General features: G+C 41.9%; 1 protein-coding gene across 1 annotated transcript in view; it reads left to right on the forward strand.

Annotated features, from left to right (window-relative positions):
• ADAM28 (ADAM metallopeptidase domain 28) overlaps positions 1-14,715 on the forward strand; it is a 71,606-nt gene that overhangs the window by 1,765 nt on the left and 55,126 nt on the right. Inside the window, exon 2 of the mRNA XM_081843282.1 lies at positions 14,247-14,353. Coding sequence (XP_081699408.1) covers positions 14,247-14,353 — 107 coding nt within the window. The remainder of the gene's footprint in view (positions 1-14,246; positions 14,354-14,715) is intronic.

Consider the following 14,715-nt stretch of genomic DNA (forward strand, 5'->3'; position numbering starts at 1 on the left):
ATTCAAGAAAATAGCACACCAAAATGCATTAGGTATGGGGAAATGTATTAGAAAAAAAAAAGTGTTTTGCATTTGCATTTGCTTTTCGCTTTTCAATTTTTTCTAAATAAAACTGATGCCTCTCCTGTGGGAGGGTGAATACATATGTCAGGTTAGGATATGACCTCTCTCCATTTGGCAAGGCTTCCCCTGATCCATCTCCTGCACACCTCCAACATGCCCACAATCTGCCCTTCTACCTTCCGCTTTCCTTCTCAGTGAAGACTTTCATACATTGATATGCATCACAAAGAGCTGTCACATTGAATCATAGAATTGTAGAGTTGGAAGGGACCCCAAGGATTATCTAGTCCAACCCGCAACAATGCAGGAATCTCAGCTAAAGCATCCATGGCAGATGGCCATTGAGGCTTAAACATTGTGGTCATCTGTCATGCATGCTCTAGTTGAGATTCCTGCATTGCAGGGCGTTGGACTAGGTGACCCTAGATGATTCTAGGATTCTATTATTCTGTGCAGTTGGCCATTTACAGTTAGCAGCAGGACAGTATTCCTGGGTAATATTCAATGCTACCCACTGAGTAACTTGGGTTCATTAGTTTCGATGGGTGTACTCTGTGTAGGACTTAGTGGAATACAACCCTATGACTTATTCTTAGTTGACATCAAAATAACAAAACCAAATGGTAAATTGAAATACAGCAGAGATTTTTTAAAAAACAACATATTGCATATTGTCAAGAATAAGAATAAGATAGTAGTGCAAATAAGATTAATGCAGTAAAGTTATTCATGCTCCATCAACCAGTATCTTCCATATTAGTTAAGACTGTACCTTGTAACTCACATCCTTCACTTACATAATAAACATCCTCCAAACAGATATCACTCTCCATTTCCCTTATTTTAACAACATGAATAAGTGTGATCATACTTAAAATATCCCAAAATTTCACTAGCTGTTAATGAATTGTTATGTTCCTCTTTTTTCTAGTTCTAGTCTTGAAGCTCTCTATCTTCCTTTTTTTAAAATATGGCCCAAAGGGCCACCAATAGGTCTACTGGGAATTTCTAAGTTCTTTCAAAATTCATTTATTTTGGATAAGTCCAAAATAGATGACGTTTTCTGATGGTGTGGTTCCTCTCTTGATGCTATGCATAAATGACCAGGCTTCTTACTGTGCTGAAGGAAATGGCCCCCATATGGAGCACAAAGATGGTGTCCTATGAGCCCCACCCACATTCTGAACTAGTACAGCCCAGATACAGACTTTTCAACCTCACTGAGCATCCTAAGAAACATTGTTCATACTTAGATGCTGAACATGAGTTCTGAACTCCTTTGGTCATTATGGAAAGAGGCTTGTATGCACACCCCAGCTCTGGACCCTTCTCCATTTGTGCTTCAGAGTCCTTCTTCTCAGGCTTACATGGCCCCATAAATATCTCCCTTCAGTAGGTATGATTGTCTAAGGCAAATTGAGGTACCTGCTCCATTCCCATGCTCTAGGGACACTGTTTACATGCCATAAGAGGCTAAGTGAACAGCCAGTGATGACAAGGAGTGCTGGGAGCAGAGGGTCAGGAAGCTCCAGGAATTGGTAGTGGGTGTTCTGCAGGATTGTGGGCCTTGGCAAATGCCTGCCAGTGCTGACCCCTAACGCTGGCACATTGCTATTAAGAAATCTCTGATTTCCCATTCAATTTTTCAACGTTCCATGTGGCAGTGTGGTAGCCCTCCTAGTGAGAAAGACTGACTATGGCCCTAACTGCCACTTCTCCCTCCTCTTTCTCCATTCTTCCTTGTAACATGTACCACAGGAACCTTTGGCCTGAGACCAGCCCTCCAAATCTCAGAACTCTCCCCAAGCTCTCCTCGGGTCATGCATCTCACTGGACCTGCTTCACACTATCTTTGAGTGTTTGGGCCGTGCTGGATTATATCTCATACCCTCTAACATTTCTCGGACGTTCTATTCAATTATTATTATATTATATTATATTATATTATATTATATTATATTATATTATATTATATTATATTATATATTACATTACATTACATTACATTACATTACATTACATTACATTACATTACATTACATTACATTAATACCCTGTCCATCTGACTTTCCAACATATATAAAACACAATAAAACATTAAACATTAAAAGACTTCCCTATACAGGACTGCCTTCATATGGCTTGGGGGCTGGATAACTCCATACCCGCCAACATTTCTCCATTGAAAGTAGGGACGTCCTAAGGAAAAGTGGGACATTCCAGAATCAAATCAGAAACCGGGATGGCTTCTGTAAATCTGGGACTGTCCCTGGAAAATAGGGACACTTGGAGAATCTGATATCCTTGAACTCTGATAATGCTTTTTGGATGGCAGAGAGTGTATCTAGAAATTAGTCTACAGTACAAAAATAACATTAGCATTCATTGCTCCACCTACCTCTGGCTCCTCCTACCCCTGGTATGTGGCCCTATAAAGGTTGCTTAGAAGGGGATGTGGCCCTCAGGTGAAAAAATGTCCTCCACCCCAGTGTACTATAACACAACTGTGCACCTTTATGCCCCCAACTGACAGTCAATTGTGTGATGAAGGCCTGGAGGAAAAGCACAACGACCACACACCATATTTTGTGCAATACTGCTTGCAAATGGGTAGATCGGGGAAATCATGCAACGGTGGCAGTTCTACCAATCTTGCACTGTGTAGTTTGGTACAAGCTGCAGCAGCTAAAGCAGCAGCACACTGCTTGTTTCAGGGATGAGGGGTTGTTGTTCTGCCAGGGTCCTTAAATAGCTCTGAGTGAAGTCGCCCACACCCTGCATTCTGCTAATCAAGTCCTATGTTAGTTGTTGGCATGTTCTGTTCTCCAGGTTGCTGTTGAATAATTTGCCTTCAGGTTTGGCATACCCAAAATAGGTCTTCCCGCCCACACAGAGAACAAGATCCATAACGCACCCTCTTACTCATGCCATCTGAGATGGAATAAATCCAGATGGAGTCCACCATCAAAGTATCTGTGTGATATTCACAATTCCCAAATGCCTGTCCCTAGTCCATACTTCACTTACATGGAGCACGTGGCAAACCCTCTAAGCAGCGGGTGGTTCATTTGATCACTAGATCCATCTGTTTGAATGCAGTATCATTTCATCAGTTAAATGAAGACTGCTGACTTTTGGGTCTGCTAATAAGCAACTTTTAAAACAGGCTAACCAGCAGAGCCATTTACTACTACTACTACTACTACTACTACTACTACTACTACAGTGGTACCTTGGGTTACATACGCTTCAGGTTACAGACTCCGCTAGCCCAGAAATAGTACCTCGGGTTAAGAACTTTGCTTCAGGATGAGAACAGAAATCATGCTCCGGCAGCACGTCGGCAGCAGGAGGCCCCCATTAGCTAAAATGGTGCTTCAGGTTAAGAACAGTTTCAGGTTAAGAACGGACCTATATTCCCCCCTCATTCCCCCTCTTGGAATATTACCAAAGAATCCTGTGCACACTTACTTAGGAGTAAGCCCCATTGAACACAGTGAGACTTACTTCCAAGTAGCAGCCCTTGTATTTAAAGAATGTGCTCATCTCCCCCACCTCAGTCTTTTTTTCTTCTCAAGATTAAACATACCCAGTACCTTCAACCTTTCCTCACAGGCTTATTTCCATTTTCATGGCCTTCCCCTGATCTTATTGTCATTTGTCTACACCAGGGAGGAGCAGCTGCTGCTGCTGCTGCTTCCTCCTCCTCCTCCTCCTTCTTCTTCTTCTTCTTCTTCTTCTTCTTCTTCTTCTTCTTCTTCTTCTTTTTCTTCTTGTCTTTTTGGCCTGACAGACCAGATTGTTTATCTGTCTATACCTTTGTGAACCAACTTTGACAGGTAGGTGGGTGGGACAACCCACCTGCCACTCACCTGACATCATTATGATGTCACATGATTGACTAATGGGTCGTCCTGCTTGTGTTGTGTTTCCCAAGCACCCAGCTGGTTATGGAGCACATGGGAACTGCAAAGGGGGATTTGCCACCCATATGCTATGGGTCTGGGAAGCACTGAGCAATAGGTTGGCAAAACTACTATCGAAAGGGATCTACTGCATGATCAAGTTTCCCATGGGAAACTTAGTTATGCAACTGATCCAGCAGGCTTCAAGTCCCTGCCCTTCAGCTACACTCTTCTGAAAGTGAGCCATCACAGAGCTGCACACCTGGCACACTTTGACCCATTTCTGTAGCATGTGGGAGACACACTCTGAATAAGGGGTGTGTATTGGGGCAAAGTTATCCAACATTCTGATGCACTGAGTAGTGATGAGGCCTCATTTACTCCCTAATTCATTTCCTGTTATTCAGTAGGAGTTTAAGTTCTATGCATAGCCCTTTCCAGTGAAAAGCTAATTAGTCACTACTACTACTACTAGCATTTCATAGCCTAAGGCCAATCTTATGTCTGGGCTGTGCTAAACATACAGGCAAGTCTCTGAAAGTAGTAATTTAATGGATGAACTTTATACCTGGCAGGCATGCTCACACATTATCTATGCAGATATGAATAGTCCTGAAGAAAAAACAATTCTGAATTAAACAGTCTTGGCCTCAACAAACTGGGACCAAAAAACCCTGATTCTTTAAAAAAAATATTAAACCAGAGAATCTGGAAGTTCTGAGCGCAATAGTATTCATGCAAACTTTGCAAATATAAATATAGTTACCGTAGTATTTGGCAAGCAGTTGGAAACGAGGCATGCAAGAGAATATGTGTGAGAATAATCCACATCTGTGAATAGTACATATTTTCTTACATTTATATCCCACTTTTCATCTACCATTGAACTGAAGGTGGCATACATGTGACCCATATGTTTGTTCAGCTCTGCCTGCAGAGATGTGGGTGTGAATGTGGAGGAAAGCAATAATGTGTGGGACATATGGAGCAATTTAACTAGAATGCCCCTAACTCATAGTGTCCAAACAGGAGAATATTATTGTCTTCATCAGTGGCCATTGCACCAGGCTCCACCCTTCTCAGAGGCCTGTGGGGCTGCAGAGGTGAGCAACAACAAACACAACTAATCCAACAGATTCCCAACATTTGGTGGAGCCTTTTTGCTAACGATGACATACCCCACAAGTGTCCCGGTACAATTGAGACATCCTGGTTTTTTTTATCATGAGACAACAGCGGCCATTTTGGTTGCCATAATCTTGTGCGATTTCATGCTGTGATTTCCCCTCCCAAAATGCGCTTTTGGGGGCCGCAATGCACGATGCCCCAAAATGTGTGTTTAGGGGTGTCATATCCAAAAAAGTGCTTTTGAGTGGGGGCAAACCACAGTGCAACCAAAAGATGGGAAGATGACGTGTGGGAAGATGGCGTCCTGGATTTTGGCTTCAAAGTGTTGGAGGGTATGGGAGGAAGAGGAGAAGGAGGAGAGGAGGAGGAGGAGGAGTAATATGTCTCAAGCACATGCATGATTAACCTTATCGTTTAAACCACATGAGCCCTCATAGCAATCACGAAACCACATAAAGTAGAATAAAGATCCAACAACAAAATGATAAATATACAATCCCAAAACTGAGATCCAAAGCATTTGTCTAACAAATAAATTGTTGATCTAACAACCATTTATAGCCCTAAAGCTTTCTGAAAGTGAACAGCATTTACCATTCTTCTAAAAGCCAGGAAGGATTAATTTGGCAGGGGACAGAATTCCATATGGTATCTTCATTTTTGGTGCCGATTGTATAAAAGTTTCCCAAGTTGTTATTTTTCACAGGAATGAATATCTGGGGATATTCAGGATAAGTCTGCCCTGAATTGACAACACCCATTTCTCAGCAGTTTTGCCCACCTCAAATTTGACTAATTTGAATTTGTTTAGGGCCTAAATTGTAGGCTATGGCTTTTCATGTGCATGGCATGGGAACATAGGATACTGCACCTTATACTGAGTAGCATTCTTTTCCATCTAGCCTGCACCAACTGGCAATGCATTCCATGACTTCTGACCTACCTGGAGATACCAGGGATTGAACCTGAGACTTTCTGCATGCAGAGCAGATGCTGTGCCACTGAGCTATGACTGTTCCTCCATGTCGAAATAAATATTTTTTGCCATAGTTCACATACAATCTAGTAGCAGCTTTGAAATTTTGTGTCTATTTCAGCTTAGGGATAGAAGATAAATTCAATTTGGTTCACATTTTAATGCAAATACTGTATATCTAATTTGCAGTTCTCAAAAATATGTAAACAGAAATGCAAACAGTCCTTCAAAATTTGCACTTCTCTGAGTTTTGCAACGCAGTTCTCCAGTGGAAAAATGTGTATGTTAGGGGAAAGTGTGTACAAAAATGCACGTATTAATTGAAATGACATAATCAAATGCACTCTATTAGAGAAATTTTTTTGCAAAAATGTGTATATTAGGATAAATGCACACAAAAATGCTACCTTGGTCACTTTCTTAAAGATATAAAATAAATGGCAAACCGATGCAGAAATGGTGTTGGAATGTTGCAAACTGAATTTATGATTGGGATAGCAGAAACTGAGGAAAACTAAAATTGAAAATTTGGTCCATTCATACTACGGACTGTGGACTTATAATCATCTGGATAATCTCCATCACTGATTTGTGCTGAACCATTTCTGGAGTCCACTTCTAGATAAAAAAGTATTTGGCAATCAGCATACAGAGGTACATTTTCAGGTTTTGGGGTGGCGGAGGCAAGATTCACCACAAGAGATAGTTGTTTGCTTTCAGATAAATTTGATTTGAACATACCCTCACTCCACTGCAAGGCAAACTGCTGCCCTCCAGACTTCCTAAATCAGGGATGGGGAACCTGTGGCCCTCCAGATATAGGAGGAGTACAGCTCTCAACATCCCTAAACATGCTGGCTGGGGTTGTTGGGAGCTGGAAGGACCACAGGTGCCCCATCTCTCCCTAGATACCTTGTTGGTGTCTCAGGCAAACTTTGGATTTGGATTTACAATCCTTGGATTATGCATGTCCCCACTGGTGATTGTGGGTGGGTGGGTGGCAGGGCAGGGTGTATTCTAGACACAACAGGCTCTTGGCCTCTGAACAAAGTTGTTGACAGGTTGAACTGAATGGAAAAGTTTGCAAAGAACATGCTCTATAACATGAGAGTGATTCATCACAATTTCCTCTCTAAGTCACCTCCTCCTTAGCTTTGCATCTTTATAAACCAATGCTTACTCATCCATAAGTCAGTCCTCACTCAACCTCTTTCTGCTGAGCCCACTTTCAACCCAAGCTGGAGGCAGAGGGATTTTCCTTTTCCTGGCCTTGTCACCGAGGCTTCACTCAGATAAGATGGAATTGCTGCTGGTCAGTGGGAAAGCTGGTCCAGGATTAGGGAATATAAATTGTTCTTTATGTGGGGACAGCTGTGAAAAAGGTGAAGGCTATGCTAGGGACCTTTAGGGAAGGAATTGAAAATAAAACTGAAAATATCACAATGCTGTTATACAAATCTATGGTGTGACCACACCAGAAATACTGTATATTGTTTTGGACACTATGCCTCAAAAAAGATTTTGTAGAGTTGGAAAAGGTTAAGAAAGCAGCAACAAAAATCAAGAAAATAGAGCAACTCCACCATGAGGAAAAGTGGAGCTTCTTAGTTAAGAGAAAAGGCAAGTAACCAGATACATGATGCATAAAGTGGAGAAGTGGGCAGGGAATAGTCTCTGCCCCTCGTCCCTCATAATACAAGAATTCAGGGCCATCCAATGAAGCTGAATGTTGAAAGATTCGGGACAGACAAAAAACCCCACCCTTCTTCATAGGTAAACTATGGCATTTGCTCCCACAAGAAGCAGTGATGGCCACATATTTGAATGAATTTAAAAGAGGAGTAGCCAAATTCATGAAGGATAAGTCTATCAGTGACTACTTGACACAATGACTATGTTCTACATCCACTGTCAAAATCAGTATGCCTCGGAGTACCAGTTTCTGGGAATTACAGGTGTGGAGAACGCTGTTACACTTGGGTCTTTCTTGTGGGCATCTGGTTGGCCACTGTGAGAACAGGATGCTAGACAAGATGGGCCATAGGCCAGATCCATAAGGTTCTTCTTACGTTCTTATGGATGGGATTGCTCTCCCATTGAAATACCACATTCACAATTTGAGCTTGCCTCTTGATTTGACTTTGCTCAGGTAGCAGCAGCAGTGTCCAGGAGTGCCTTTCTGTGGCTTTGACTAGCACGCCAACTGTGCTCTCTCTTGGACAAAGCAGATCTGTCCACAGTTATGCATATCTTGGTCACACCCAGGTTAGATTACTGCAGTGCCCACTTTGTGGGGCTGCCTTTGAAATGGGTTTAGACTCTTCAGCTGATGCAAGATGAAATGGACAAGGCATTTGACTGTGGATTACTGGGGGGAGGCATATCACTCCAGTATGTTTCTGGGGACAATTCAGAGTGCTCCCCATGATTAAGAAAGCCCTCATGTTTTGGGCCCTGACTATTTAAAGGACCATCTTCTCCCACATGGCCCTGCCTACCCACTGCATTCATTACTGAAGTCTTTGTTCTGCATTTCTTTGCATTCAGATGGTCAGCTGAATGAGGCATTGGATAGCAGGTCCTCAGAGACGCACTAAGACTGTGGATCTCCTGACGTCAGGAAGCCAGAGGGCTTCCTCTTTTGTGGCCTTTAGTTGCAGCGTGAAGGGATTTCTGTTACCTCAGCTGTTCATTTTTTCCTCCTTAGTAATATGAGTGTTTTCAGTTGTATCAAGTTTTGCCTCTCTGTTCTGATCTGTAGCTTATTTTCTAATATAATATATCTATATTATGAAATAGATATATGTCTTACCTTAGACCACCTGTGATGGACAGCTGAGTCTGGTGATGCAGTGTCTCGGAATTCCACCAGAGGGCTGGAGCCTCTCTCTGATTGGCTACCAAGAGGGGGTGGAGCCAGTGCTTTGGGAGGGAAAATAAAAGGAGACATTTCTGAGATTCAGATGGGGAGATGGATTAAGAGAGAGCAATTAAATTTAAAGAACTGAAGTGAAATCACTGGAAATAAGTTGCACATTTACCATGTATTCTAGTAACCTATAACATATTTAACTGAAGAGTAATAACTTAAAATAAACAACTGAAGTTTAAAAGAAGCTGTGTGTTTACTACTTTGTGTAGAAGCCTGTAATATCCACAAGATTTAGCATAATTATTAATAAGTTAACTGTTCCCTGAAAGAACTTTATCAACTGACACCACCTTTGTTTTATCAACTTTTATAAATCTTTTCTTATTTGGACGACTTCTCCCTGAGTCTCCAAGGATCTAAGTTTACCCTCACACAAAACCCAAAAGATAATTCATGGTGGTTATATATAGGGATCCATCACACCACCTCCAAGGCCTTTATGGCTGGAAAGGCAGAACTTGCATTTTTACAAGTGCCATATAATCTTTGCTGGGGTTTCATCCTTTAGTGTGGCACCAGCACACCTTGGAGCTCTGCCTATTTACATCATGCATGTATCCTATTCAAAACTTTTTTTTCAGCAAGGTTTTTCAGATATGTACTTTAGTTAGGTATACTAGGGTTTAATATTTTCTGATTTTATCTGCATATTATTTATAACTGTTTTATGTACACCACTTGAAGGTTTTTGTTTCTAATTAAGAGGTTTATATATATATATATTCTGAATATAAATGAACACCAAAGTACATAAATGAAAAATTCTCTCTCACTATCCTAGCACACAAGCGTACACACAGAGATAGGCAAATGCAGCAACAACTATGCAACAAATAGTAATTAAAAGTGGAGTGGCGTGTGACTAGTCCCTATGTAGACCCTCCTTCCCAAGCAGTGTGCTAATTTTGAAATGTTTGCATATGAGTGTGTATACTAGCCCTCCCAAACCAGGTATTCTCCAGATGTTTTTGGACACCAACTCCCATCAGTCACAACCAGTATCACCAATGGTCAGGGATGATGGGAGTCGTAGTCCAGGAGCATCTGGAGGATGCCAGGATGGAGGAGACTGGTATTCATTCATGCTGTGAATGTCACAGAATGTTCAGAAGTATTTTTAATGCTGCAAGGGGAAGAATGAAAGGTGAAAGTCCATGCAGCTGCTGTGAGTTAAGTGGACAAGAATTCCATTACATGGATGCCACAATGGAGAAGGTTTTGTCCAATGTATTGACTGATTGAGCATGCAAAGTAATGTGTAGTGGTCCTTCATGTATAGTGATCTCAAGCTGTTCAGGCTTTCAATGTAATATTGGAACTCAGGCCCATGGGCCAAATTACACCTGTTACAGGACCTAATTTGGCTTACAATGTCATTTTCACCAAACCATCCCCACCTGCCCCACACAACTGACACCATATGTGGGGTCGGGCAGGTAAGGACATGGCTGCAGGAAAACAATCAAGAGCTTGAAGTGAACTTCTGGTTGTTCCTATGCAAATGTGGCTTGCTGAAGGTAATCCTCTCTGTGATCAGTTGTTTTCAATGCAATTAGGAGAGCTTGCTGTCAACAATCATAGGCTAATTGGTCCTAAGAGCAAACCATCTGGTGATTGACAGGTAGGCAACTGTTTCCACCTGGAAGCAGTTCTCCAACTGTAAAGTTGCACTTTCTGTTGGATTTGAAAATAAATTACAAGCTGATGAATCTAGTAAAATAGGGGAGGAGATGTCACATGATCTAAAAAAAAAAGCCCTGATCAAAACTTTTGTTGCTACTTTCCCCACCCACTGAAATGTTCAAATTCTTGTCAAATATGATACTTGTTGAATATGGATCATCATCATCATCTTCAGTAATAATGGGATTTAGACTTCTTTGCTTTTTGAGACATTTTGACTCTTCTGTGTTTCAGTGCTAGGAATATTCTATAGTCTAGATTTCCAAATTGACAAAAAAATAAAACATTAAAGGGGGCTTTGTGTTCTAACCATAAGCACTTTGTTTACTGGAACACAATGTTTTATTTTGCACTTGTGAAATGTTGCCCTTTCATCCTGGAGTGACACTTGTGAAATGATGTCCTTCCTTCCTAGGTTGAGATTGTTGTGATATGTGTATGCGTAAAAAGGTTATCACATCAAAGTTGCCTTGCACTGGCTTCCCGTTGCTGTAGATTGTCCTTTTCAAACAGCAACAACAGTAGCGTAATACTGTTGTTGCTGTTTGAAAAGTGAGAGCCCAAGGGTCTGAACACTCATCCCCCCCCCCACCACTTTCTGAACACGGCCCAGGAGGAAGGAGCAGAACCATTGTATGACAGTGCCCCCAGCTCCCAGCCCCTCAAGACGGTCCAGAAGGATGTTATGGTCGATGGTATCAAATGCCGCTGAGAGATCCAGCAGAACTAGGAAACAGCTGGATGTTGGACTAGATAGTCCTTTGGCCTGATCCACAGGTTCTTCTGAGTCTCCTGTAGTGCACAGCCTGCCATTTTGCATGGTGCTATTGGTGTGGTGCATTGTGAATCATTGCATCTGAACATATTGAAGGGCATTTTCTTAGCATATCTTTCACCTAAGAACAAACTGTGAAAACAGTGGAAGACAAGCTGCTGAAGAGGAAATGAACATGGCAGATACACCAATAGAGCTTTCAATGGCTAGCAGGGTGAGCTTGGGCAATGATGTGAAAATGGGAGTGTTGCAAGCATAGTTCTAGTTTTCTCTTTGAAAATGTGTAGCGTTTGCAATATTGTATGTTGGATACTTGTCTTAGGGCAATTCAGCTGAAAATATTACATGGAATGTATTGGACTCCCAAGCTTGTTTATTCATGGAAGGATCAAAAATTCCACTGGGCTTGACCTTATCATTAGGCAGAGTGAAGCACTTACCTCAGGAAGCAGATGCTGGAGGATGGGAAAGAGCAGCACTTCCCACCAGTCGTGCCTTGAGACTGGGCAGTCCCCTCTTTTGTGTCAAGCAGCCTGATCTCTGCTTCGTCTGCTAGTTTCTGTTGGCTGCTGTGATGAAATAAGATTCAACTTCCCGTCTACTTGGCATCTGTATATGGAACACAAGATGCAAAATAGTACTGGTGAATCCTGGGAAAGCACAAGTTCTTTGGTGCATCTAAGGTAGATACATTCATTTGGGGAACTTCCACTCCAACAATTAACACTAGCTTGCAGTGTTCAAAAAGGGGTGTTTTCCCTGACCCTTTGAGATGCTCACATAGCTGCGGTTTTTATAAGGGGACCATGATATAGAGTAACATAATTTAGCTAAAATTGTGGAGTGGCTTTTGTATTCCATTAAGCCCTCCCCCTTACCTCCCCCAACCATGTTGAACACTTGTCCCAGTGGGTTGTGGAGAGAAAAACAATTGTGTGTACAGCAACAGCCCCAAGAGATTTTGCTGCCTGAAGCAAAGAGGTTGCGATGGAATGTTACACAAACGCTAGCAACGTGGAGCACGCTCCATCATACTGAGTGCAGTGGGATACGTAAGGGAGTGCAACAGGGGGTGCATGATGCACACAGTGCTCCGCTTCACCCCATCTGTCCCTGCCCAGCAGCTGCACTTGTCAGTATGATACTCTACTGCTGAGAGTATCATATGTCCCAGAGGTCTTAGCTTGTATTAAAAACTGGGCTCTTATTGTTGCAGCTCCAGCTCTCTGGAATCAATTGCCAGTTGAAATTAGATAGCTAGCATCGTGATTTTTCGGCCCCTACTGAATAAACACACACACACACAAACGTTTAAGAAGGTTTTGCCTGAGGTGTGAAGAAATTGTTTTATTGCTTTCAGAGTTTGTAAAGATGGTTTGAATGTTTTTAGAGTTTGCTGAAATCATAGAATCTTAGAATTGTTGGGTTGTAAGGGACCATGAGGGTAATCTAGTCCAACCCCCTGTAATGCAGGAATCCTTCCCCCAATGTGGAGCTTGGACCCATGATCCAAGAGTCTTGTGCTCTGCTGACTGAGCTAACCTGATTGTATTGTTTTCAAGACTTGTGTGTTATTCTGTTTTTATCTTTCACATCGCTTGTATGGCTTTATGTTACAAAGTGATCTATAAATTACTTGATGTTGATCAGAGGCGCCGAGTTGTGCCCAACATTGTGGGGGCCCGTTGTGCATGCGCAATGCACACCTGTGATGTAGTTTTAATTGTTTCTGAGTGTGCATGGATGTTTGCTATACTCTTATTTTTAAAGGCACCATTTGTGAAGGTGTTTACTCTGCTGTGATTATTTTGATAATGCTATACTGCATTTGATGCTTAAGACCCTTGTACAGTAGTCCAAATAAATGAAACTGAAATTGAAACAGAAAATCATTGTGGGAAGTGAAGTCAAGAACACTTTAGTCTCTCAGTTTGCCTTTCACTGGCTCTCACACAGCTGCTCACCACCATCATGCAGCCCCAAATGGACTGTGCCCCTTGACAGAAAAGAAGGGTGTTTGTGTGCTCACACATTTTCTGCATGTACCTTGGGTGCAGGATTAGCTGAAATGAACAGACAGGCCCAAACAGCAAGTAGTCTCCTCCAGACTACATCTTGCTAGCAGGTTGCAAAACTTATGGGAGGATCCTATGCACATTTCCTCGAAAGTAAGTCCCATTGTGTTCAAAGCAGCTTACTCTTAGGTAAGCATATATAGAATTTTAGCTGTAGGTTTGTCACAGTTGGAGGCAGTGTGCCCCTGTATACAAGTTGCTAAGAACCACAACTGGATATAGTGTTGTTGTGTTCAGCTGGTAGGCCACTGTGAGCACAGAATGCTGGACTCGATTGGGCCTGATCCTGCAGGGCTCTTCTTATGTTCATTTGTTATGTTGCTGGGTTGTGGGTTCTTTGCTGGCTTCCTTCAAATGGCCAAACCGTTTCCTTCAGCAAGGGAGCAAGGGTGTGTGCATTTGTTATTATTAGCCACCACCTGTCAAAGGCTGTTAAATCAGCCATTTCAAGAAACAAACAAACCATGCAAAAGAAATTTGTATGGAGAGAAGGTCGTTTTATGTAGCTGGGCTTCATTTCAGTAGGAAACAGGGTCTATGCTGGACTGTTCACTTAACTTATTATTATTATTTTATTATTTTTGATTGATATACAGCCCTTCATCTGAAGATCACAGGGCAGTTCACAACATGAATGGCAATTAAATCATGTGTGGGAAAGGGAATTTCAGAATAAAGCAAACATTTCTCTCTTTCCTCCTCAATGAAGGGAACTCCCTGAAGGAACTTCCTGGTGTGAAGGACTACGAAGTAGTGTATCCACAAAAAATCCATGCATTGCACAAAAGAGATGTTGGAGGAAGTCAGAACCACAAGGTAAAAAAGAACTGCCTGTTTGGTTGTGTACAGACAACAATTCATGGTGGATTTGGTGCATCAGACATGTACATGTTTTTTGTGCCTTTCACATAGAATCATAGAATTGTAGAGTTGGATTGTACCCAAGGGTCATCTAGTCCTACCCCCTGCAATGCAGAATTCTCAACTAAAGCACCAAAGACATGTACCTTCCAACCTCTGCTTGAAAATTTCCAATGAAGCTCCTTATGCAGTCATATCAGTTTCTTTAGATGCCTCCCACTTTTCATTCTTATTGGAATTGTCTGCATTTTTAGCTTCCATATTTAACCTTTAAGAAACTCCCATCCATCTTGAACTCCCTTCTCTTTGAGTTTTTG

Source organism: Podarcis erhardii (assembly GCF_964252035.2).
Source record: "Podarcis erhardii genome assembly, chromosome: 16".
NCBI lineage: Eukaryota > Metazoa > Chordata > Lepidosauria > Squamata > Lacertidae > Podarcis > Podarcis erhardii.